Raw genomic sequence first — 25,021 nt, 5'->3', positions numbered from 1 at the left:
GCTCAGGGTAGAGAAAGTTCTCTTAAAGAAGACAAAACAAAACTAAACACCAACACTAAAAGAAAAAATGGTAAATTTCACTTCTATCCCTCTAGATATTATAAAGAAAGAGAAAAACAAGCACAAAGGGATATGTGAAACACACAAGCGAGAACTTATCTCAGGTATTCAGTCTCTTTGGTAATTCCTGAAAATCGAAACAGAAACCATCACACACTCAAAATATTGACAAAAATTAAAAAGTTTGACAACACTAAATGTTGGCAATGATACAAACTAATGCCAACTCATATACTGCTGGTATGCATGAGTATACCTATTTGGGAAAATAGTTTGGCATTACATAATAAAGCTAAAGATAAGAAATCCCATAACCTTAGCAATAGCATTCCTAGGATATACTTAGGCCAACAAGCATATGAAAAGATGCTCCATATCACTCAACATAGTAGAAATACAAGTCAAAACCACAATGAGATACCACCTCCCATCCATTCGCATGGCCAATACCAAAAGAACAGAAAATAAAAAGTACTGATGAAGATGCAGAAAACCTGGAAACCTTGGGTACTACTGGTGGGGATGCAAACTGGTGCAGCCACTACTGAAAACAGGATGGAGGATCCACAAAAATTAAAAATAAAATTACCATGTGGTCTGGGGATATCTCCAAAGCAATTCAAAGAAGGATGGATTTCAAGAGATATTTGCACATCCATGTTCATTGCAGCATTCTTCATAAAAGTCAAGAGGTGGAAGCAACCCTGATGTCCATCAATGGATTAACAAAGAAAATGTGGTCCACATACACAAATGGAATACTATGCATTCTTTCTCTTTTAAATATTTTATTTATTTATTCATAAGAGACATAGAGAGAGGCAGAGACCTAGGCAGAGGGAGAAACAGGTTCCCCATGGAGAACTCTATATGGGCCTCTGGACTCAGTCCCAGGATCCTTCCTGAGCCCAAGGCAGCCCCTCAACCACTGAGCCACCCAGGTGTCCTGGAATACTATGCATTCTTAAAGAAAAAAGAAACCCTGCCATGTGCTAAAACACAGATGAGCCCCAAGAACAATATGCTAAATGAAATAAACCAAAAGGATAAATACTGAATGTTCTGTTCATATAAATAACTAAACTAGTCAAAATTACAGAAACAGAAAGTAGAAAGGTAGGCACCAAGAGGGAAGACAGGAGGGAGAAAGAGAAATTTTTATTTAAGGCTTTCAGAGTTTCAGTTTTACAAGAGGAAAAAGTTCTGGAGATCTGTTATACAACAATGTGCATATATAGTTAGCAGTACACTTAAAAATGATTAAGATGGCAAACTTTTCAATGTTAATACAAAAAAAATCAATGTGAGTTAATGAGCATTAAAAAATAACTTCTCCTAGGCACATCACAAAAAGTTGCTAACAACATCAATTCACATAAATTCCCCTACATTTAAATTCTGGTTTACAATATTATTTACTTAAAAAAAAAAAACAAAAACAAAAACAGCAGTTAGTTAATCCTGTTTCTTCCAGAAAAAAGCATCAGCATAGGTCTAGAACATTCTGTAATCCCCGAAGAACAAAGATACTTCCAAAAAATCACAATGGCTCCCTGAAAAAACAGAGCCAGTTTGAAAAGATTCCAACTAATCAAACTGATAGCTTGAGCATCAACAGGAGTACAGCAACTAAAATTAATTAGAAGATAGGGCACCTTGGTGGCTCAGTGGGTTAAGTGGCTGACTCCTGATTTCAGCTTAGGTCATGATCCCATTTAAAACTGATTAATTAACTGAATGTCTCAAAGAAAACAGGTCTACACTGTACAGAACAAAAATTAGCAACCAAGAGCCAAAAATAAAATTTCCACCTCATCTTGTAAATAAAATTGTATCGAAATACAACCAATTCCACTACAACTTGGTTGAATAGTTGCAACAGAGATATAGTACCCCAAGAGCCTAAAATATTTACTACATGGCCACTTACAAAAAAAGTTTGCCAATTCCTGTCTAGATGATAACTCTTTTAGATGAATCTGTTAATTATAATGACATATGCTAAGATACATTTTTTGTTTTTTTCAACAAAGTCAATCTACATAACAATGATACAAGCAATGATACAATTGATAGGCAAAACTAAAAATATTTCTGAATACACCAAGTTTTAAAAATGCACAATCTAAACAAAATGCAAAGAATAAAAATCATACGATGTAATAAGTGAAACTTAATTAAGGGCCTCAGGCTAATGAGGCTATATCACCTTAGACTATTAAACCAGGTGCCATGCCATAACCATAAATAAATTAACTGAAGAACACTGCTGATCTGAGATAGAAATTTTTGTTTGTTTAGATACTGTAAGACTCTTACAATCCTAAAGGAAAAAACCAGTACTAAAGAAGAAAAAAAATGGAATAAGATTAAGAAGATAATTATTCCAAAAAAACTAATCGATAGTATTTGCGCTTCTGTTACCAGGCTTGGTCTGAATGTAATCACTACAGTATATTTTTGCAATATGCTCTTGAAGATGTTTAAAGCATTTAATAAAATGTATTAACTGTCTTGACGACTACAGCTTCGTAACATAACTTGAAATCCAGAATTGTGATGCCTCCAGTTTTTTCTTTTTTTTTTTTTAAAGGTTTTATATATTTATTTATGAGAGACACAGAGAGAGAGAGAGAGAGGCAGAGATACAGACAGAGGAAGAAGCAGGCTCCATGCAGGGAGCCTGATGTGGGACTTGATCCTGGGTCTCCAGGATCAGGCCCAGGGCTGAAGCCTGCACTAAACCACTTGAGCCATCCGGGCTTCCCCAGTTTTTTCTTTTTTCAGAATGGCTTTAGCTATTCAGGGTCCTTTGTGGTTCCATATAAATTTTAGGTTTGTTCGAACTCTGTGAAAAATGTTGGTGGTATTTTGATGGGGATTGCCATTAAATGTGTAGATTCCTTTGGGCAGGATAGACATTTTAACAATGTTTGTTCTTCCAGTCCATGAGCATGGAATGCTTTTCCATTTCTTTGTGTCCTCTTCAATTTCTTTCATAACACAACACCAGACACAAAGGTTAATGAAACAGAATAAAGAATCCAGAAGTGGGCCCACAACTATAGGGTCAACGAATCAACAAAACAGGAAAGAATACCCAATGGAAAAATGACAGTATCTTCAACAAATGATGTTGGGAAAACTGGACAACATGCAGAAGACTGGAATAGGACCACTTTTTTACACCATACACAAAAATAAATTAAAAATAGATGAAAGATCACCTTAATGTGAGACAGGAATCCATCAAAGTCCTAGAAAAAAACACTGGCAGAAATCTCTGACCTCAGCCGTAGCAACTTCTTACTAGACACACCACCACAGGCAAGGGAAATAAAAGCAATGAAAAATTGGGACTTCATCAGTATAAAAAGCTTCTGCACAGCAAAGGAAACAATCAACAAAACTAAAAGGATGGGAAAAGATATTTGCAAACAATATATCTAATAAAGGACTAATATCCAGAATCTGCAAAGAACTTATCAAGCTTGATACCCAAAAAACAAATAACCCAGTTAAGAAATGGGCAGAAGACATGAACAGACATTTTTCCAAAAAAGACATCCAGATGGCTAACAGACACATGAAAAGATGCTCAACATCTCTTATCAGGGAAATACAAATCAAAACCGTGATGAGATACTATCCTACACCTGTCAGGACGGCTAAAATTAACACAAGAACAACAAGTGTTGGCAAGGATATGGAGAAAAGGGAACCTTCTTGCACTGTTGGTGGGAATGCAAATGGACGCAGCCACTCTGGAGAGCAGTATGTAGGTTCCTCAAAATGTAAAAATAGAACTACAGCAATTACACCAGTAGATATCTTAAAAAATACAAAAATACAGATTTGAAGGGATACATGGACACTGATGTTTACAGCAGCATTATCAACAATAGCCAAAGGATGCCAGGATGGCTCAGTGGTTGAGCATCTGTCTTCAGCTCAGGGAGTGGTCCCAGGGTCCTGGGATCGAGTCCTGCATCAGGCTCCCTGTGGGGAGCCTGCTTCTCCCTCTGCCTGTGTCTCTGCCTCTCTCTGTGTCTCTCATGAATAAATAAAATCTTCAAAAAAAAAAAGAAGAAGAAGAAGAAGAATAGCCAAACTATGGAGAGAGCCTAAATGTCCATCAACTGATGAATGAATAAAGAAGATGTGGTAGATAAACAAACACACATACACGAACACACCTGCACAAACACTGGAATATTACTCAGCCATCAAAAAGAATGAAATTTTGCCATTTGCAATGACATGGATGGAGCTAGAGTGTATTATGCTAAGTGAAATAAGTCAGCCAGAGAAAGACAAATGCTATATGATCTCACTCATATGCGGAATTTAAGAAAGAAAACAAATGAACATACGGGAAGAGGGAAAAGAAAAAAAGGAGAGGGAAACAAGCCCTAAGAGATTTTTTTTTTAAAGATTTTATTTATTTATTCATAAGAGACACAGAGAGAGGCAGAGACACAGGCAGAGAGAGAAACAGACTCCATGTAGGGAGCCCGATGTGGGATTCGATCGGATCGCGCCCTGGGCCAAAGGCAGGCGCTAAACCGCTGCGCCACCCCGGGATCCACCTAAGAGATTCTTAATGACAGAGAACAAACGGAGGGTTAATGGAAGAAGGTAGTGGGGGATGGGCTAGATGGTGATGGGTATTAAAGAGGGCACTTATCATGAGCACTGAGTCTTGTATGTAAGTGATGAACCACTGAATTCTACTCCAGAAATCAATATTGCACTGTATGTTAACTAAAATTTTAATTTAATTTTATTTTTTTAAAGAAAATATATCAAATTTTTTATTTTTATTTTTAATTTTTTTTTAAGATTTATTTATTCATGAGAGACACAGAGAGAAAGAGGCAGAGACACAGCAGAGGGAGAACCAGGCTCCTTGCAGGGAGCTGGATGCAGAACTTGATCCCAGATCCCAGATCACACCCTAAGCTGAAGGCAGACACTCAACCACTGAGCCACCCAAGTGTCCCCCAATTTATTATTTTTTTTAATGTTTGAAAGATTTTGGGGGGACGACGTGGGGGAATGGGGTAACTGGGTGCTATGCATTAAGGAGAGCACCTGATATAATAAGCACTGGGTGGTGGTGTTTTGTTTTGTTTTTTAAGATTGCATTTATTTGAGAGAGAGAGAGAGAGAGAGCATGAGTGGAAAGAGGCAGAGCAGACTCCCTGTTAGGTAGGGAGCCCAATGCAGGACTCCATCCCAGGACCCTGAGATCGTGACCTGAGGTGAAGCCAGACACTTAATCGGCTGAGCCACTCAGGTGCCCCAGGCACTGACTGTTACGTGCAACTGATAAATAGCTAAATTCTAACTCTGAAACTAATTATATACCATATGTTAATTAATTGATTTAAAATAAATAAATAATTGATTTAAAAAAAGAATTTCGTTAAGTAAGTTTGTAATTAGTGTTTAAATGTCTGGGGCAATAGAATTTCTTGAATTTGTAAGTTTTAAGTTTTAACTTATTTACATAAATAATCCCTAAACATTTAAAGCGATAAGATTACTTAATGTTAATGAATTACTATTTAATAAACCTAAAAGACAAACTAGAAATTTCTAAAATATAAGTGATGAGGGATGCCTGGCTGGCTTGGGTCAGTAGAGCATGCAACTCGATCTCAAGTTTCTAAGTTCAAATCCCATGTTAGGAGTAGACATTACTTAAAATCTTTTAAAAAACTAAAATAAAATACAGGTGATGTAAATTCTTCATTCAAGAGAACCCCCAGATATTAAAATTCTATCAGAAGTATTCATATTGAAGTCAAAATGTAAGTGCAATGCATAACAAACCTGTGTTACAGACCAAACCAACACTGTCCAACTCACAGAAGCCTAACCCATTAAACACTTCCTGTTAGGTTCTTAATAGATTTTGTGCTTGTATCTAAACATTAAAGGTCTTTTAACAACTGAAAAGTCACAGTATTACAAGAAAATACACAAGAATCAGAAGATAGTAATGATAACTCTAGCTAAAGATGGCAAATATGATATAAACGAATATAAAAACATTTTTTTTCTGAACAGCAGCTCTAACTCATACCTATAAAAGTTAAAGATATAATTTCAGACTAAAAAATTAATTATAATTTATATATTACTTAATAAAAAGCTTGAATAAGATTTAGGTGGGAAAGACAAAGAAACGTATAGTTACAGACCAAATTCGGAGAGCCAGAGGTAGCAGTATGTGGAGAAAATTTAGTTGTATACTTACGTGAATTATAGTTCAATACAGCTATTCCAAAAAAAAAACAAACAAACAAACAAACAGATCTGGGGTAAATTGGAAAATCAGGGGAGATATAAAAAAGAAAATAGACCATAAGAGTTTTGGATTTCAGAGGTGAATTGTGTAATCATGAGTGTAGATGGCTCAGGTAGAGTTCAGATGAAGATCATAAACGGAGTTAAGAAAGTCAAAGAGAAGGACGCCTGGGTGGCTCAGTGGTTGAGCGTCTGCCTTCAGCTCAGGGCATGATCCCAGAGTCCTGGGATCAAGTCTCGCATCAGCCTCCTGGCAGAGACCCTGCTTCTCCCTCAGCCTGTGTCTCTGCCTCTTTCTCTGTGTTTCTTATGATTAAATAAATAAAATCTTAAAAAAAAAAAAAAAAAGAAAAGAAAAGAAACTCAAAGAGTGAGGACAGAACAATGGATGGATGAGTGGGTGGATTACTATGGGCACTAAAGCCAGAAACCATGATGTAAAGACTCTCACTAAAAAGATAACTGAACCAGATCTGTTTTTAGTGAAGGAGGAGGCTGATAGAAGTAATAAGAAGGACAAGAGGAAATGGCTGGAGTTAATCCTTTTAATGCACACTTTCATTGTCATTCTCTGGATATGCCCTACAAGCCTCCACCTCATGCCTGTTATTTTTTTTTATGATAGTCACAGAGAGAGAGAGATCATTCTTCTAATTGCCTACTTTCATTTTAGCATACCCAAATCCTACCTATTCTTTAAAACCCTTATTAACTGCATTTATTTTTTTAACTGCATTTATTTTTAAAGATGTACTTCAAAGCTGTCAACAGCTTACTTTTTTTTTAGATTTTATTTATTTATTCATTAGAGACACAGAGAAAGAGAGAGAGGCAGAGACACAGGCAGAGGGAGAAGTAGGCCCCATGCAGGGAGCCTGATGTGGGACTCAATCCCAGGACTCCAAGATCACGCCTTGGGTGGAAGGCAGGTGCTAAACCACTGAGCCACCTGGGATCCCAACAGCTTATTTCTTTTTATTTATTTATTTATTTATTTATTTATTTATTTATTTATTTATTTTTTATGATAGTCACAGAGAGAGAGAGAGAGAGAGAGGCAGAGACATAGGCAGAGGGAGAAGCAGGCTCCATGCACCGGGAGCCCGACGTGGGATTCGATCCTGGGTCTCCAGGATCACGCCCTGGGCCAAAGGCAGGCGCTAAACCGCTGCGCCACCCAGGGATCCCCAACAGCTTATTTCTTTAAGCCCATCTCAAATACTATTTTTTAAGCATTAAACACTTCATAAAATAATCCAACTGCATATACTTTCTCTCTCCTCTGAATGCTTATTATTTTGACATTAAAGTTAGTATAGCTTTCATATTTCCTTTAACCATGATGAAAACTTTTTGAAAACAAGTACCAAACCACCCATCTTTGTATTCTCTACCAACACTAACACAATCTCTCTCACAGGAAATGTTCCGATGGCTTACCAAAAATTAGAGCTGCTCAATTATCAATCCCTCATTATCTTATCTATATTATCTTCAAACAATATTGGCATTAAGTCATACAGTGTCTGCTAACTTTATGAAAAGAAAACTCAATCTTAAAAACCTTCATTATTTCTTTATAGGGTCAATTTCCAAAAACCAATTCTATATAAAAAAGCAATGAACAATAAGAAAACAGAGTTTTTTTTAAAATTCCATTTAGTACAGTAACAAAACCAAACATTTAAAGGTAAATTTAGCAAAACTGAAATAAAATACGGCTGAGGGATCCCTGGGTGGCGCAGCGGTTTGGCGCCTGCCTTTGGCCCAGGGCGCGATCCTGGAGACCCAGGATCGAATCCCACATCAGGCTCCCGGTGCATGGAGCCTGCTTCTCCCTCTGCCTATGTCTCTGCCTCTCTCTCTCTCTCTCTCTGTGACTATCATAAATAAATAAAAATTAAAAAAAAAATACGGCTGAAATAAAGGAAGACCTACATACATGTAAAGACACCACATTCATGAGTTGGAAGATTCAATATTGTTGTCAATTCTCCCCAAGCTATACTATGGATATAGTACATTTCCAATCAAAATCCTAATCAGCTTTTTAATAGAAATTGATAGGCTGATTCTAAAATTCATATGTAATTGCAAAGATACTAAAATAGTATCCTTCTCCAATCAAGAGAGTGACTAGTATATTACTATAAAGGCAAAAAATTAGATCAACTGACAAGAGTAAGGAGTCCAGAAATAATCCCACACATATAAAGTTAATTATTATGAAGGCAACAAAAAAATTCAACAGGAAAAGTTGTTCTTAAGTAATGGTGCTAGCAATCTATAAAAGAAAATTTGATAATTTGGACTTCATCAAAATTTACAATTTTTCTGTTTCAAAAGATACCACTAAAAATGAAAAATCAAGCCACAGACTGGAAACATATTGTTTACTGGGAGAAAATATTTGCAAATCATATATTGTAGCATAATATGTAAAAACAAAACAAAACAAAACCCAAAAACAACCCAACTCCTAACTGGGTATTTATTCAAAGAAAACAAAAACACTAATTCAGAAAGATATATGCACCCCATTTTCACTGTAGCATTATTTGAAATAGCCAAGATATGGAAGCAACCTAAGCATCCACTGATAGATGAATAAAGCAGATGTGGTATGTATACATACACATACACGAATATTTATGTAGCCATAAAAAGGAATGAAATCCTGACATCTGCAACAATTTGGGTAGACCTAGAGTGTGTTATGCTAAGTAAAATAAGTCAAACAGAGAAAGACAAATATCATATAATTTCAATTATATGTGGAATCTAAAAAAAAAAAAAAAAAAAAGAGCAAATAAATAAACAGAAAAATCAGAAACAGACCTATAAATACAGAAAACACAGCAATGGTCAGCAGACAGGAGGGAGGTGAGGGGATGGGCAAAATTAGTGAAGAGGAGTGGGAGGTATGGCCTTCCAGTTATGGAATGAGTTAAATCACTGGGATGAAAGGTATAGCATAGAGAATACAGTCAATGGTACTATAATAGTGTTATACAGTGATAGAGGTCAGCTACATTTGTGGTGAACACAGTATAATATACAGAGTGATGAATCACTATGCTGTACACCTGAAACCAATGTAACATTTTGTGTCAATTATTATTCAATAAAAAAACTATAACTCAGTAAGATAACCTGACTTTAAAATGTTTAAAAGATATGAATAGACTAATTAAAGAAGAAACACTAATGAGCATATGAAATGACACTCAACATCATTAGTCATGTAAAAACTGTAAACTAAAATAAATAAATAAATAAATAAAAATAGAAAAAAAATAAAAAAAAAAACTGTAAACTAAAATTATGAGATACCACTGTACACCCATTAGAAGGCCCATAATCAAAAAGGAGAGAAAAAGTGTTGGTAAGGATGTATAGACACTAGAATTCTCCTACACTGCTGATAGGAATATAAAATAGTATAGGCACTTTGGAAAACAATATGGCAGTTCCTTAAAAAATTAAGCCTACCATACAACCTACCAATTCCATTTTTAGAAAACTACCTAAGAGAAATGAAAGCACAGGTCCACACAAATACATGTAAGCAAATGTTCATGGCAGCATTATTCATAAAAGCAAGTAACTAGAAATAATCCAAATATCCATTCACTGGTGAAACAAAATGTGTTACATCCATAAAACTGAACACAATTTAGCAATAAAAAAAAAAAAAAGAATGAACTACCGAAGACATTCTACAACATGGATGTACCTCAAAGGCATTAGGCAAAGTGAACAAAGCCAGACACAAAAGACTCTATCTTGTACAATTCCATTTGTATGAAATGTTGACCAGAAAAAGCAAATCAATAGTGACAGAAAACAGATGAGCGGCTGCTGAGAACTGGGAGTGGGAATCGGTAGAGACAACTGGAACAGACTAAAGGTTACAATCTTGCCTTTTGCAACAACATGGATGGAGCTAGAGTATAATGTTAAATGAAATGAGTCAGTCAGAGAAAGACAAATACCATATAATCTCATTCATATGTGGAATTTAAGAAACAAAATAGACAAGGAAAGGAAAAAAAAAGAGAGAAAGAAACCAAGAAATAGACTCTTAATTATATAAAACTGATGGTCACCAGAGGGAAGGGAGGTGGGCAGAAGGGGGAAATCAGTGATGGGGATTAAACAGTACACTTAACATGATGAAAAAAAGAAAAATGAAACGATTAAAAAAAAAAATCATGTGCTAAAATCCTAACCCCCAATGTGATGATATTAGAAAGTGGGGCCTTTGGGAGGTGACTAGGTCATGAAAGCGAACAACTCATGAATGGGATCAGTGCCCTGTAAAAGAGACTCCAGAGATCTCTCTTTGTCCTGTCTGCCACTTGAGAATACAACAATGACTATCTAATCATGATGAGCATTGAGTAATATATACAATTGTTGAATCACTATATTGTAGACTTGACACTAATAGAACACTTTATGTTAGGTATATTGGAATTAAAATTAAAAACTTAATTTAAAAAATTAAAAGAGAAAATGATTATCTGCAACCCAAAAGAGGGCCTAAACTAGAACATGAGCAGGCAGGGACTCAGAATTCCAGCCTCCAGAATTGTGAGAAAGAAATTTCTGTATTTTATAAGCTCTCCAGTCTATATAATATTCTGTTCTAGCAGCCCAAATGAAATAAAGACAATGGCCAACACACCTGGGGGCATCTTTTTGGTAGTGATGGGAAATGTTCTGAACCTAGACTATGGTATGACTGGCACACTCTATAAGTTAGCAAAGACATTAAAATAGTTATCTTAATAACATTCCATATGTCCAAAAGGTTAAGTAGATTAATGAAAACTACAGAAAAGGCCCAAATCAAACTTCTACAGATGAAACAAAACTGTCTGAAATGAAAAATACACTGAACAAGATTAGGGGCAGATTAAACAGTACAGAAGAAATAATTAGTGAACTTGGAAACAAAGCAATAAAAATTATCCAAAACAAAACACACATGGAAAAGAAGACTATGGAAAAAAATGAACAGAGAATCCAGTGATCTATGAGACAGTCTTAAGATGCCTAGTGCATGTGTAATTATAGTCCCAAAAGGAAAGGGGAGGAACAGAAAAATAACAGCCACAAAAATCACTAAATTCTGGTCAAAAATCAAATTTCCCCCAAAATGCACAAATACTCCTATTAGAACAAGTTAGAATTTTGGATTCCTTACATTTGAGCACAGCATAAATGTTAGGTTTCTTCCTGTTCCCTATCAAACAAATAATTTGAATCTAAGTAAGTTAGTAAATGATTATCCACTGTCATATTAAGAATGAAAATTCACTTCAATAGTTTAGATTTGCATTCTTTTAAACTGTGTATTTTGGAGTGCCTGGGTGGCTCAGTTAATCAAACGACTCTTGATTTCAGCCCAAGTCACCATCTCAGGGTCAAGAGATCAAGCTCCCCCTACTATGTTGGGCTCTGCGCTGGGCATGGAACCTGCTTAAGAGTCTCTCTCTCTCCCACCCTCTCAAAAACAAACAAACAAACAAACAAACAAACCACAACCTGGGTATCTTAAAGTTCTTTAGTATTTCCCCCTTTGCTTTCATATACCCTTATTTCCTCAGAATTCATTCTCTTGAAATTTGTCCACTTATTTAAAAAATGAATAATAAAGTATAAGAAATGAAAAGTGAGAATCCACCTGAAGTCTTGCTAGTTGTGCAGTCCGGGCTACTATTTTATTGTATGGTTCCACAATTTTTGCTTTCATCCTAAAGAAAAAAAAAGAGAAGAGTAATGATAAAAACATCTTCAAAATATCAATGGTCAAATTTCTTTCTACTCCACTTATTTACAAAATGAACAACAGTACCTATCAACAGCTCCCTGTAAAGCCCCAATTCTTGTCTGCATCATCTGAAGAACACCTAGGAAAACATAACAGCTTTCGTTACTTTACAAATTTACAAGGGCTCCAATCGGGCAAAATATATATATATATATTAAAAGAAAAAAATCATATATATACCCATACCCATAGAAAAATTTCCATTTTTTTTCTGCCACCATCATAACCTAAGCAACCGGTATCTTTTACCTGCACTATTGTTAAAGCCTCTAACTAGCCCCCTCCTCCAATCCTTGTTCCAGTAAAGAAGTCTGACAAATAGAGAGTGACTGCATAAGGAGCATAGGGTGTTCCACTTTGGGTGATTAAAAAGTTCTGGAACCACATAGTAATGGCTACACAACACTGTAATGTAATTAATGCTACTATATTACATACTTTACAATGGCTAAGTTTCATGTTCACGTATTGTACTAGTCACAAAAGAAGGAGCCTGAGGGCACTTTAAAGGGGTAAACTGTAGCACAATATTCCCTAAAACCCTTCCATGGTCTCCCCTTTGCTTCCATGTCAAAACTGAAGTCCACAACTTGGTCTTCAGGGCCCTGCACCACCTGGAAATGGTGTACTTTCTCTCCAACACCTCACCGCACCCCCAAGCTCCTACTAGATAAACACCCACTGTTCCTAAAGCCTCAGTTTAACAGAAACAATCACTAAAAGATCCCCCAACTAATTTAGATTTTCTTGTTATTTCCTTCCTTAGCATACATTTCCTTCATGGCACTAATCCCATTAGGTAATTACATATCCGCTTTTCTATCTGTTTAATGTTTTACTCTTTCACTGACTATAAATTCCTGGAGGTTAGGGAAAGTATATTTCTCATTCACTACTGTATGACCTGAGCCTAAATCAGACTACTTCCAATGGCAATGAATGTTTGTTAACTTCATTATATGCTAGATAAATCATACACATGGATAGTAAGGATAGTATCACCTTTACTCTCCACATACACAACATGATGGTTAACTTTTTACAAAACTATAAGAGTATTTTCAGGAAGATAGATCTTAATTTTACTATTTTACATACCTGATAACAAGCTTTTCAATATTACAGTTGTAATTATTTTGAATTTCATTCTTTAAAACTCAGTTCTTACATTTAACAGGCATAGCCATAGTTTAAAAACATAGTATTCTAAATAAACTTAGGTTTATTTACTTAGTTCTATAACTCCGTCATATATTAGATGAAGTAATACTAGAACTAATAAACATTATCAGGTACAAATAGGCTTTAGTATGGCTTAGTCCAATAGAATCCAACCGGAAGATTCCCATTTTTCTGCTAGTTTTATGATTCGTTGATCTTAGACCTCCAGGAATGAACTGCTCTCGCTTGTTATCATCATATCCTTACATCTTATTCTCTCCACAAGGCACTCTCAATTAGACTTTCATACACACTCCACCAAAACAGATCTTATAGAGGTCACCAGAAATCCCCAAGGTGCCAAATTCTACTGTCAGTTCTGTCTTTACCTTGCTCAAATCCTCTGAAATTCAAAACATAGTCACACCACTCTCTCCCAACAATATTCTTTTTCTCTAGGGTGCCAAGTTGTCACACTCCCTGGGCTTCTTCCTATTACTTTTTTTTTTTTTTTAAGATTTTATTTATTTTTGAGAGACAGAGAGAGAGAGGCAGAGACACAGGCAGAGGGAGAAGGAGGCTCCATACAGGGAGCCCGATGTGGGACTCGATCCCGGGACTCCAGGATCACACTCTGGGCTAAAGGCAGGCTCTAAACCGCTGAGCCACTCAAGGATCCCCCACTTCTTCCTATTACATTAGCAGTTCCTCCTCTGCTAGAGTCCTCCAAGATCTGATGTTCAGCCAGTTTCACTTCTCCATCTACCATCTCTCTTAAGAATTTCACCCAATCCTGGTGTTTTAAATACTATCTGTTCAATAAAATACCAATCTTATACATACACATCCACACATATGTACGCACATCTACATAGACAGATTTGACCTATGCCTGCCTGCCTATGTATATACACACACACACACTCACACATACACACACCTATGGACTCGAACTTTCTCATATCAAATTTAAGATGCCCAAGATAACCTCTGTTCCACCCTTCCCCATCAAAATTATAATCCTCTCCATTCTGACCCATCTCAGTTTCCTATACCATCATTTATCTCATTTTTCAGACTAAAATCTTGGGAATCACACTTGGTGACTTTTGTCCCCTCTACCCTTTCATCTCCATCACCAAACCCTATCAGTTATGCCCCCATTTTATCCCACCCATTTCCCTCTCTTCACATCTACCATTCTAATCCAGAGCACCATCAACTCAACTCTAATCTTCTAGTATCTTCTAAATTGATACCCCTGATTCTACTCCTACTGTCCTACAGAGCCATCAGAAAAAGCTTTTACAGCATAAATCTTACACAACATACCCCTAATAATAAAAAAAAAAAAACCTTCCAATGGTTTACCAGTGCATTTAGAATGAAAATCAAACTTCTTTTCCAAGAACCTCATCTATAATTCTTTCCTTCATTCATTAAATTCCCCTCATACCGGCCTTCGTTCTGCCCCTTGTACATCCCAAGCTAATTACTACCTTACCATTTGAGTTCTCAGCTCAAATGTCATCTTCTCAAAAAGGCCTCCCCTGATTATCCTTGCTCCCTTTCCTTAACCCAATCATCCATTTTATTTTCTTTATGGGACTTAAAAATATTTGAATTTTCCCATATGTGGGAATTTCGTCTGCTTCCCCACATTGGAAGAACATTAATTCCATAAGAACAGTGACTTCTATAGTTCCAGGTCCACAGGACCTAAAAAGCTCTCAGTTACTGTTTGAGTGAACAAATGAAGGAAGGAATGAGGACATCTCTTTTCAATACAATACGGTTAATTAAATATATCTCTAAATGCCATAAGAACAGGGACTCTATCTTTGTTATAGCTATTGGGAACCTAGCAAATTCTCAACTAACATTTAAATGAATAAATGAATGAAAACAAATAGGGGTTAATTTTTAACAAAATAGGTTCAATAAAAGTAATTCCAAACTACCTATGTGGCAAAAAATTTAAATATTTGGGGAAAAATGCAGACGAAGCAGAAGTTGGCATAATATTCGTTTCCAAATACAGATAACACTTATTCTTCGGCCATTTCAACATTAAGTGCTTAGAAATCCACACCATGCCAAAATGAATACTAAATCATACTTTGATGTTTTATGTTCAAATAATCCAGAGAAGATGCTCAGATTATCACAAGAACTCAGAGAAGGCAGCCTTTGTACCTCATATACTTATCCAATGGACAGTCATTCTAATTCAGTCTAACCATTTATTTTAAATATTATAATCACTGAAAAGCATTTTGGAAAAATAAGCACATTATAGACCTAATTGCATTTAAGAAAACCACAATGAGAACTATTTCTGTTGCAATGATGCATCTACACCTAAATACACTCAGAATCAATGTACTACCAGCCATTCTTATGGGTTTGACAAATGAAAAAATCACTTACCATTTGTTTAAAAAAAATTCAACAATAAAACAGGATATTTACTGCTTCCAGAAACACATAAAATATTATGAGATTAAAAATAAATAATTTCCAATTGCAAGTGGTCAGTACTTAAAGCTTCTGAGTTTTCCCAAGAAAACAGTCTGCTAATCATCCTAAATACTCAAGTAATGAACTATCATTCTCCCAAATACTAAGTTCTTCATTAGGATGTCTGAGAAACAGCATACATGCTGAGAATAAGCTAATACCTTTGAGTGTGTAAGAAATAGTAGGGGAGGGGATCCCTGCATGGCTCAGCGGTTTAGCGCCTGCCTTTGGCCCAGGGCGCGATCCTGGAGCCCCGGGATCGAGTCCCGCATCGGGCTCCCTGCATGGAGCCTGCTTCTCCCTCCTCCTGTGTCTCTGCCTCTCTCTCTCTGTGTCTATCATAAATAAATAAATATTAAAAAAAAAAAAAAAGAAATACTAGGGGAAGCATTAAAGAATATTGCATCACAGAAAGTAATATCCTTCTTCCTCAAGAATTTGATCAACATAGGGAAAATCACTTAAATATTCCGTATTTATAACATGTAATTGAATTTAAATCAAGATAGGATGAAAAATTCATAAAATATTTATCCAATCAGGATGTCTGGGTGGCTCAGCACTTGAGCGTCTATCTTTGGCTCAGGGTGTGATCCCAGGATCTGGGATAGAGTCCCACACTGGGCTCCCTGCAGGAAGCCTGCTACTCCCTCTGCCTATGTCTCTGCCTCTCTCGCACGCGCTCTCTCTCTCTCTCTCATGAATAAATAAATAAATCTAAAAATAAAAAAAAGGGAGGGATCCCTGGGTGGCTCAGCAGTTTAGTGCCTGCCTTTGGCCCAGGGCGCTATCCTGGAATCCCAGGATCGAGTCCCACGTCGGGTTCCTGGCATGGAGCCTGCTTCTCTCTCCTCCTGTGTCTCTGCCTCTCTCTCTCTATGTCTATCATAAATAAATAAATAAATCTTTAAAAAAAAAAAAAAGGATTTAGCCAATCAAAAATAGTAAGGCTCATTAAAAAATCCCAATTATTATTATTTTTTAAAGATTTTATTTATTTATCAATGAGAGACAGAGAGAGAGAGAGTGAGAGAGAGGGAGAAGCAGGCTCCATGCAGGGAGCCCAACAAGGGATCCCAGGTCTCCAGAATCACACCCTAGGCTGAAGTCGGCGCTAAACCTCTGAGCCACCCAGGGATCCCCTATTATTATTATTATTTTTTTAAGATTTAGAGAGAAAGAGTATGGCGCACAGGCAAGTTGAGTGAGGTGGAGAGGAAGAGCAAGAATCTCAAGCAGACTCCGAACTGAGCACGGAGCCCTGAGTCGGATCCCCTGGGTTCATGATCTAAGCCAAAATCAAGAGTCAGAAGTTTAACTGACTGAGCCACAGGAGTCTCCAATGCATCATTCATTATTCTATTATATTCTCATTGAAAAAGTTTCAAAGAAAGCCAAAAATAAGAAAAATATTCAAGCCTACTTCCACTATTCCTCACTCTGGTGGTTTTGATGTTTTTGCTAATTAACAATTTTCTGTTAATTTTCTAGAGGCACTAACTATGCACCAGGATTGTCCTAACCATTTTTCTAATTCACTTAGTCCTCAAAATAGCACCATACAGGAATATTTTAATACTCCTCCTTTATAGATAAAAGGGAGGCACACAAAGGTTAAATAACTTGTTCACAGTCACATATCTATTAAGTGACAAAGCAAGGATTTGAATGCAGATAGTTTAGCTCAAAGGTCAACAAAATTTTATTCAAGTTTTGTTGGGACACAGCCACAATCACTTACATACTACCTGGCTGCTTTCACTCTGCAACCACAGAGTTTAGTAATTGCAACAGAAATGGTATGGCCTGCAAAGTCTAAAGTATTTACTATCTGACCCTTAACAGTAAAAGTTTGCCAATCCCTGCTCTAGCTCCATCTAACTTACAGTTACTTAATGGAAACATACCTTCCAAAGACTCAATCCCAGTTGCTTGTGCTAGCAAATCTTCATGTCTTGCAACAACCTGAAAATCAAGAATTTTCTGTAAGTATTAGGTATTTTTCTTTATAGCCACAAGGTAGAACTAAAGGTCTCCCTCCATACAGGAAGGCGCAAACACTAACACAAAAGAAAAGTATACAGGTGATAAAGGTATACTTGAGATGAGTTATTAGCAGAAACACAAACATGCTTATAGTTCGACATAGAGCCAAAAAAGACACAGCCTTTTCACTATCCCCTTGCTTTCCTAATGGAAGGAGCCTGGGGAGTTGTGCCAAAATTGAAACTAAAAGAAAACAAAAACAACAACAACAAAAAAAACCCAGGCTAATTCTTGCCATGCTGTTGTATGCTTTTCCCATAAAGAATGTTTTCAAACATTAGGTTCTCTTAGTTCTTGAACTTAATTCAGCATCATCAAGACCACATTCTAATCTGAAAAGATAAAGTAGAGTCAGTACCCAACTATTCCTGAGTATCTCTCTGCTTTCAGTTTCCTAGGGTCATGTGAAAAATCCCCATGCAAGACTGATTTTTTTTTTTATGAAAATTAGGGCAATGTGAATGACCACATCAAAAACCCAAAAAGTTTAAGAGTTAAAGACCACATGTAAGAAATTCCTAGATACATCAAGAAATCATGCAAATCTTTAGAGTAATGCAAGAGTCTTTATCATTTTGTACTTTTTTTTATTCCAATGAATAGGGAGTTTCCTATCCAGGCTGTAAACTGAAGCTCCTAGTCAGCAAGGATTCATTCACTGGAACCTCCACATTGTCCTATATCAGGTATCACTTATTTTATCAAGTCCCTCTCTCTAACATCCATCTAAAATAAGTGTTACTTTTCAGTCTCCTATGTCTGTTAAGATTGCCAGAGTATGTCTGAATTCTCCCCAGTCCACTGATATGGTCATCAATTTATCTATGCATCTTAACAAGACTAATTTTAATTCTCTATCCTTTCTCCTGTGTGAAGAATACTTTGGAAATGTTGAAAATCCTAAAGCTACATACACTTTCATAAACTCCCCTTCAGCCAGCTGGATGAATTTTCAAGAGATCTGGAAGACAGAAAGGAAAGGAAAGCTATCTTCCTGTTACTGTTTCAGCTAGTAATGAGCAAGGTCCTGAGACCTGAGAATTTAGAGATGGCTGGAATAGCCGTATCAATCATTCTAGAATTTAGTTACTAGATACCCCAAGGCAGAATTGCAGCAGTGGTATAGGAGGTAATGGCTGGAGTTTCTAGGCCTCCACACTGCATCTATGAAAGTAGATCTTTCAACTCAGTCCACTGACTTCAGAAGCATCCAGTCCTCAGTATTAAACATCTTCCTGCTTTAAATACCTAGAGTGGTTTCTATTTCTTGTCCTATGCTCCAACTAATACATACCTCAACACATGATATTTAAAAAGATTTTTTATGGGTTTAATTATCATTATCCCAATTTTGCTTCTGCAGAAAAACAATTATAGCAGGTTCAGATCTTATTCTAGGCCTCTACTTTATATTCCAAACTATTATAAGTGTAATTTGTCCCCTGTAAGAGATGTTAAATAAATTTTTCGTCTTTATTGATTTCTGCAAAGAAGGTACTGCATGCAAGGAAAAAGAAAATACTAATCATATTACTCAGCCATAAAAAAGAATGAAATCTTGCCATTTGCAACGACGTGGATGGAGCTAGAGTATTATGCTAAGCAAATTAAGTCAGAGAAAGACAAATACCATATGATTTCACTCATATGTGGAATTTAAGAAACAAAACAATTGAGCATAGGGGAAAAAAACAGAGAGGCAATCCAGGAAACAGATTCTTAACTATAGGGAACAAACTGTGGCTTGCTGGAGGGGAAGAAGGGGGAGGATGGATGATGGAGATTAAGGAGGGCACTTGTGATGAACACTAGATGTTGTATCTAACTGATGAATCACTAAATTCTACACTTGAAACTAATAATACATCATAGTTAACAGACTGGAATTTAAATAAAAACCTGCAAAAGAAAGAAAATACCAACCATAAAAAAGAATTTCAGGTGGCTCTTAGAAAAAGCCACCCCTGAGAACCCTAGGCAAAGTGCATTCTCTCCTGCTTTTATGAACACTTTGTACTAGTCTAAATAAAACAGGCATCACTTGCCTGTCATTATTTCTGTCTGTATCTGCCATTGGTTGGTGAGTCCTTGGAGAGCTGGAAAATATGTTCATTCTTCTATCCTCATAGCCTAATGCAAATCCTGACAATTAAAATATACGATTAAATGTATAGTTAAAACATATAATATATAATATATAAAGTTAAAGGAATCCTAGAAGTCATCCTAGTCCTAAGCTACTCTTTTGATTGATAAAGTACAGCACAAAAAATTTAAGTGAACATGTCTCATGTTATAACAGATCCAAGTTTCCTGGTAAACAGTCCATATATTCATGCATTTTTTCACTCATTTAAATATTTGTCAAGTGCCTACTCAACAGACAAAAGCCAACACCAGGAAGTATACTATAAAACTCCCCATAAAATTATAGAATTTTAGAAGAGGAAGGAACTCTTAAGATCTTCCACTGTCATCTGTTCCTCCTTATTCACTCCAACTCATTTAATAGATTTCCTTTGTTAAAAGCAAAACTCAAAGACATTAACAGATAGGAAAGGTAATAGCACAGCTGAGATTAAGACCCATCTCCTGGATGCCTGGGTGGCTTGGTGGTTGAGCGCCTGCCTTTGGCCCAGGGCATGATCCTGGAGTCCCAGGATCAAGTCCCACATCAGGCTCCCTGCCTGGAGCCGGCTTCTCCCTCTGCCTATGTCTCCTTCTCTCTCTGTGTGTGTCTCTCATGAATAAATAAATAAAATCTTAAAAAAAAAAAAAAGAGCCACCTCCTAATTCTCCATACTGTGTTCTAGCTACCACAAATTTATCAACTTTCTAGAATTTCAGCAAATGTTACACTTTGTGTTCATAAAGTGGGAAGTGCCAATGTGAACTTCCCAATATGTCTTTCACTGTTCTTTTTTATTTTTTTTTTTTAATTCATTCCCAGGACTCCGGGATCACACCCTGAGCTGAAGGCAGACACACTTAACTACTGATCCACCCAGGCGTCCCTTACACTGTTCTACTTCCAAAATTTTGTTTGCTATTATTTTTACCAAAGACTTCCTATTTTTCACCCACCTATAGTCACTGCACATCAATTAGGTGGGGCAAACAAGGGATGTCCAAATACTTTTGGAGAGGGGGGTATGTTCCTTTTTCAACTAACAAAAAGTAGTTTATGGAAAACTTTGCAAAAACATACCTTGAGAAATAAGCCACACTCCTAAGTTGCACATTTCCTCATTTAAATACATGTTTAGATTAAATAATAAAAGGATTACAAAGTGATAAATTATCACTGTAGGCTGAAGAAGCCAGATGATCCAAAAGATTGGAAATACCTGTAGGTGTAGCTCTTTATCCAACTGACTGATTCCTTGGGCAAGTTTTGCTAGTTGTTCAGCAATTACAGCTTGATGGATAGACTGGGAAGTATAAGTCTTGACATCAAAGTCTTCATTTAAAAAATCACTGTAACACTCTAGAAAAAAATAAGCAAACTCTTTAAATACTAATTGCACTGCAATAAACCACAGCACACAACAGAACAAGTATAATCATAGATAACATACTCTGAATCTTTTTATACATGAGAACTGTTGTAAATGAGAAGGAATGGTAACATTCACAGAGAGCTTACTGTGGGCCAGGCATTGACCTACACACTTTAAACATAGTAACTCATTCAATCCTCACACAACTCTGTTCGAACTATCAAATATTGTTTCCCCCATTTCACAGATGAAGAGACAGGTGAAGACAGGGCATGCAACCTGTCCAACCTGTCTGAGATTTTAATTCAGGCACCCGAGCTGCAGAGCCCACACTATAAACCCCTATATTACACTACGAAAAGTTAACTTTTACCAGTGAGTTAAAAGGAACATATTAAGTAGAAGGTTAAAAATTAACTACTAACTGCAGGCTTTAATGCAAGAAAACAAGGTCACTGATAATGACAACAAACCAATTCACTATATTTGGTATTTATGATCTCTTGTATCTCCAATGCACAAATGCTGTCATAATAAAGTGATTCTGGAATTATGATAGAAGTAGGCAAATACAAACTTATAGATATTACTGAAATTAGGGATATATGGGCGAAATAAGTAGAAAGGGAGACTATGTTCAAAACACAGCCTTAATAAACACAAAGAAGAAGTGATGCTAGATGCTAAGGCATCTTTCCGTACAGAAACCCAAAAATCTGTAGGTAAAAGATAAATAGAGTTAAGAGTTAAAAAGTTACATAGAAGTGAGCTCACTGTAGGTATAAAACCACTATCTTTGACCCATGTGATAGATACAGGTAAGATCACCCTGAAGAAATTATAAAACTAACCAACAAAATAGAGTCCTTACAAGAAAACTTCTAGTGTCTCTATCCACTAAAAAGTACACTCCATGAGAGCAAGGGCTTTGTTTTCTTTACTCCCATGTCCCTAGAGCATGAACAACGTCTGACACATGGTAGGTGTTCCATACAGGTTGAATGGATGAATTCATCTATATACCTGCTGGAAGTAGCATTCTGCAAAGGGCAAAGACTCATTCTTGATGACTCTTAAAGTGAAAGAAAAGCTGCTACTTTGGCCTTAATTCTGGGAACCTCATTTCCTTCCAGTCTGCCAAGGAGTTTTCAGGATTAAAGATTCTTCAAGGCAGCCAAGTGAAGAAGGCCACTCCAAGAAGGTTTAGAGGCGGCAAATGCCATAGCATATTTTGAGAAATAAGGGCACCGCCGACGTCAATGTGTCTAGATCACACTGTGTGTGTGCTGGGCAGAAGGGACAAGAATAATAGAAAACTGAAGTTCTAAAAAAAAAAAAAAAAAAAAATTGAGGTTCCAAAGGAAGACTGAGAGCAGTTTAAAAAGAGACTGGTATGACTTCTCAAATGTTTAGACTATATCCCATTGAGGTTAAAGACAGGAAACAGCACTGTCATTTGTGTTTTAGTTTCTGGCGGCATCATGGAAGATGACTGAAAAGGAATTAGTCACACGGTGGTATGCTGGAACTGGCTCCTGCTGGCTCCTGAGAGTCAACAGTTAAATTTCCAGGAACTGTGTAAGCCAGGGGACATAACAAGTAGGTATCTTAAAAAACTGACCACAGGGCAGCCCCAGTGGCTCAGCAGTTTAGCGCCACCTTCAGCATGGGGTGTGATCCTGGAGACCCGGGATTGAGTCCCACGTCGGGCTCCCTGCATGGAACCTGCTTCTCCCTTTGCCTGTGTCTCTGCCTCTCTCTCTCTCTGTCTCTATGTACAAAAAGAGGGAAATGGAGAAGTTCAGAAGCGAGGAAAACAAAAATTTCGAAGGAGATGGAGAAAATGAAAGCAATCAAGGAGACTAAAGAGCATTCAGAGAGAAAAAAAAAAGAAGACAAGGAAAAATGGCAAGGGATGGTTTAGAGAAAGTAAGTGGGTAGTAGTGTCAAAGATCAAACACAATGAAGGCTGAATACTGGAAACTGGACTTGGCATTTCAGGATTTGATTGTCCATCAGAAGAATCATGTAATGCTTCTCCTTTACAATTGTCTCATTCATATAGAAGGAAAATCAGAAGCGCCCCACAAATTATTTCAGCTATGCATCTGCTCAAAACCCTATCAATCCTATCCTCTACCCTGGCAAATCCTTTACATAGTGAATCACTGTTACACACAGAATTGGTTTTTTTAGGAATGTTGTAGTGAACCAATGAATTCGGGCAAACTGAAGACAAGCAATTAAAGGAACCAAAAAGGGACACCTGGGTGGCTCAGTGGTTGAGCATCTGCCTTCAACTCAGGCCAAGACCCCGGAGTCCTGGGATCAAGTCCCGCATCAGGCTCCCTGCCGAGAGCCTGCTTCTCCCTCAGCCTATGTCTCTGCCTCTCTCTGTGTCTCATGAATAAACAAAACTTAAAAAAATAAAAATAAAGGAACCTAGAAGAGAGCACTTAGAGAATTAGGAAATTTTTTAAGCACAGAACTCAGAAGTCACACGAGAGGTATTACGAAGAGTCAAACCCTCTTTACAAGTTCAAGTAAGATAACGACCAAAAAGTATCTATTTATCTACAAGGAGATCAGCAGAGACCTTGGCAAAGAGATTTCAATGGTGTAGAATGAAAGTGACTTGGTCCTTGAGACAGGAAAAAAAAAAAAAATCCAGAGCACGGGAGGAAGACTGTCTTTAGAAGCAGAGATGCCACTTCTATTATAATGGAAAATACAAGGTGGTTAAAAAAAAAAAAAAAAAAGACATTACAGATCTAGGCTTAGTTTATAGGTTTGATGGCAAGAAATGGAGGAAGTTCACATCTCTTTTCATGGAAGTTTAAAGTCATTTGTTGAGCTTGAAAGGAGAGGTCTGCAAGAGTAAGGATTTAAATAATCACCAAGGAAGATGGTAAACTAAGTAGGAAAATACAGAAGGCAGAATTAAGGACTATTAGCCCTTCAAAAACTGATTACAATTCCAGAATGCATCCTACTAAAATAAAATATACACCTATGCCTGGCATGTGTTGTTTCTTCCACTTCCTCATCTAGGGAAGTTCTATTTACACTTCAAAACCAATTCCATTTGGAAAGCCTTCCCTGACACTCCCCTAATCACTCCCAGTTATCATCCCCCTCTGTATTGACTTTGTACACAATTCTGCTACCCAGCAACATTATATTATAATGCTTACCTTTATAGCTATTTCCCCTTAGTAAAATGGCAAGCTGTTTGAGGGTGGGAAATGCACACGTATCAGGAGTTCAAAACTTGGCGAAATGGAATTTAAACTAAGATACGAAGATGCATTGGACAGAGATCCTAACCGAGAGAATCTAACACAACTTTGTTCAGAAAACCACCTGATTAGTAAGTTTTTGAAAGGTACCCTTATGAACTGTGGAATACAAAAAGCGGGGCAGCCTGGGGTGCTCAGCGGTTTAGCGGGGCCTTCAGCCCAGGGCGTGATCTTGGAGACCCAGGGATCGAGTCCCACGTCGGGCTCCCTGCGTGGAGCCTGCTTCTCCTTCTGCCTGTGTCTCTGCCTCTGTGTGTGTGTGTGTGTGTGTCTCTCATGAA

The 25,021-nt window shown here is 37.0% G+C and overlaps 1 protein-coding gene across 3 annotated transcripts in view; it reads right to left on the bottom strand.

Moving 5' to 3' along the window:
- COG5 (component of oligomeric golgi complex 5) overlaps positions 1-25,021 on the bottom strand; it is a 297,897-nt gene that overhangs the window by 271,900 nt on the left and 976 nt on the right. For 2 of the 3 annotated variants that reach the window (XM_049096361.1, XM_035701303.1), the window contains exons 2-5: positions 21,289-21,428; positions 17,803-17,860; positions 12,239-12,293; positions 12,068-12,137 (exon numbers count right to left, since the gene is read on the bottom strand). In XM_049096361.1, the coding sequence (XP_048952318.1) occupies positions 12,068-12,137; positions 12,239-12,293; positions 17,803-17,860; positions 21,289-21,428 (323 nt within the window). Of the gene's footprint in view, positions 1-12,067; positions 12,138-12,238; positions 12,294-17,802; positions 17,861-19,986; positions 20,084-21,288; positions 21,429-25,021 lie in introns of those variants that run through there. The other variant, XM_049096362.1, reaches the window with a different exon arrangement.

Source organism: Canis lupus, chromosome 18 (genome assembly GCF_003254725.2).
Source record: "Canis lupus dingo isolate Sandy chromosome 18, ASM325472v2, whole genome shotgun sequence".
In the NCBI taxonomy this organism is placed as follows: domain Eukaryota; kingdom Metazoa; phylum Chordata; class Mammalia; order Carnivora; family Canidae; genus Canis; species Canis lupus.
The sequence above is the reverse complement of the archived record's forward strand: the minus strand, read 5'-3'. Positions and strand labels throughout refer to the sequence as shown.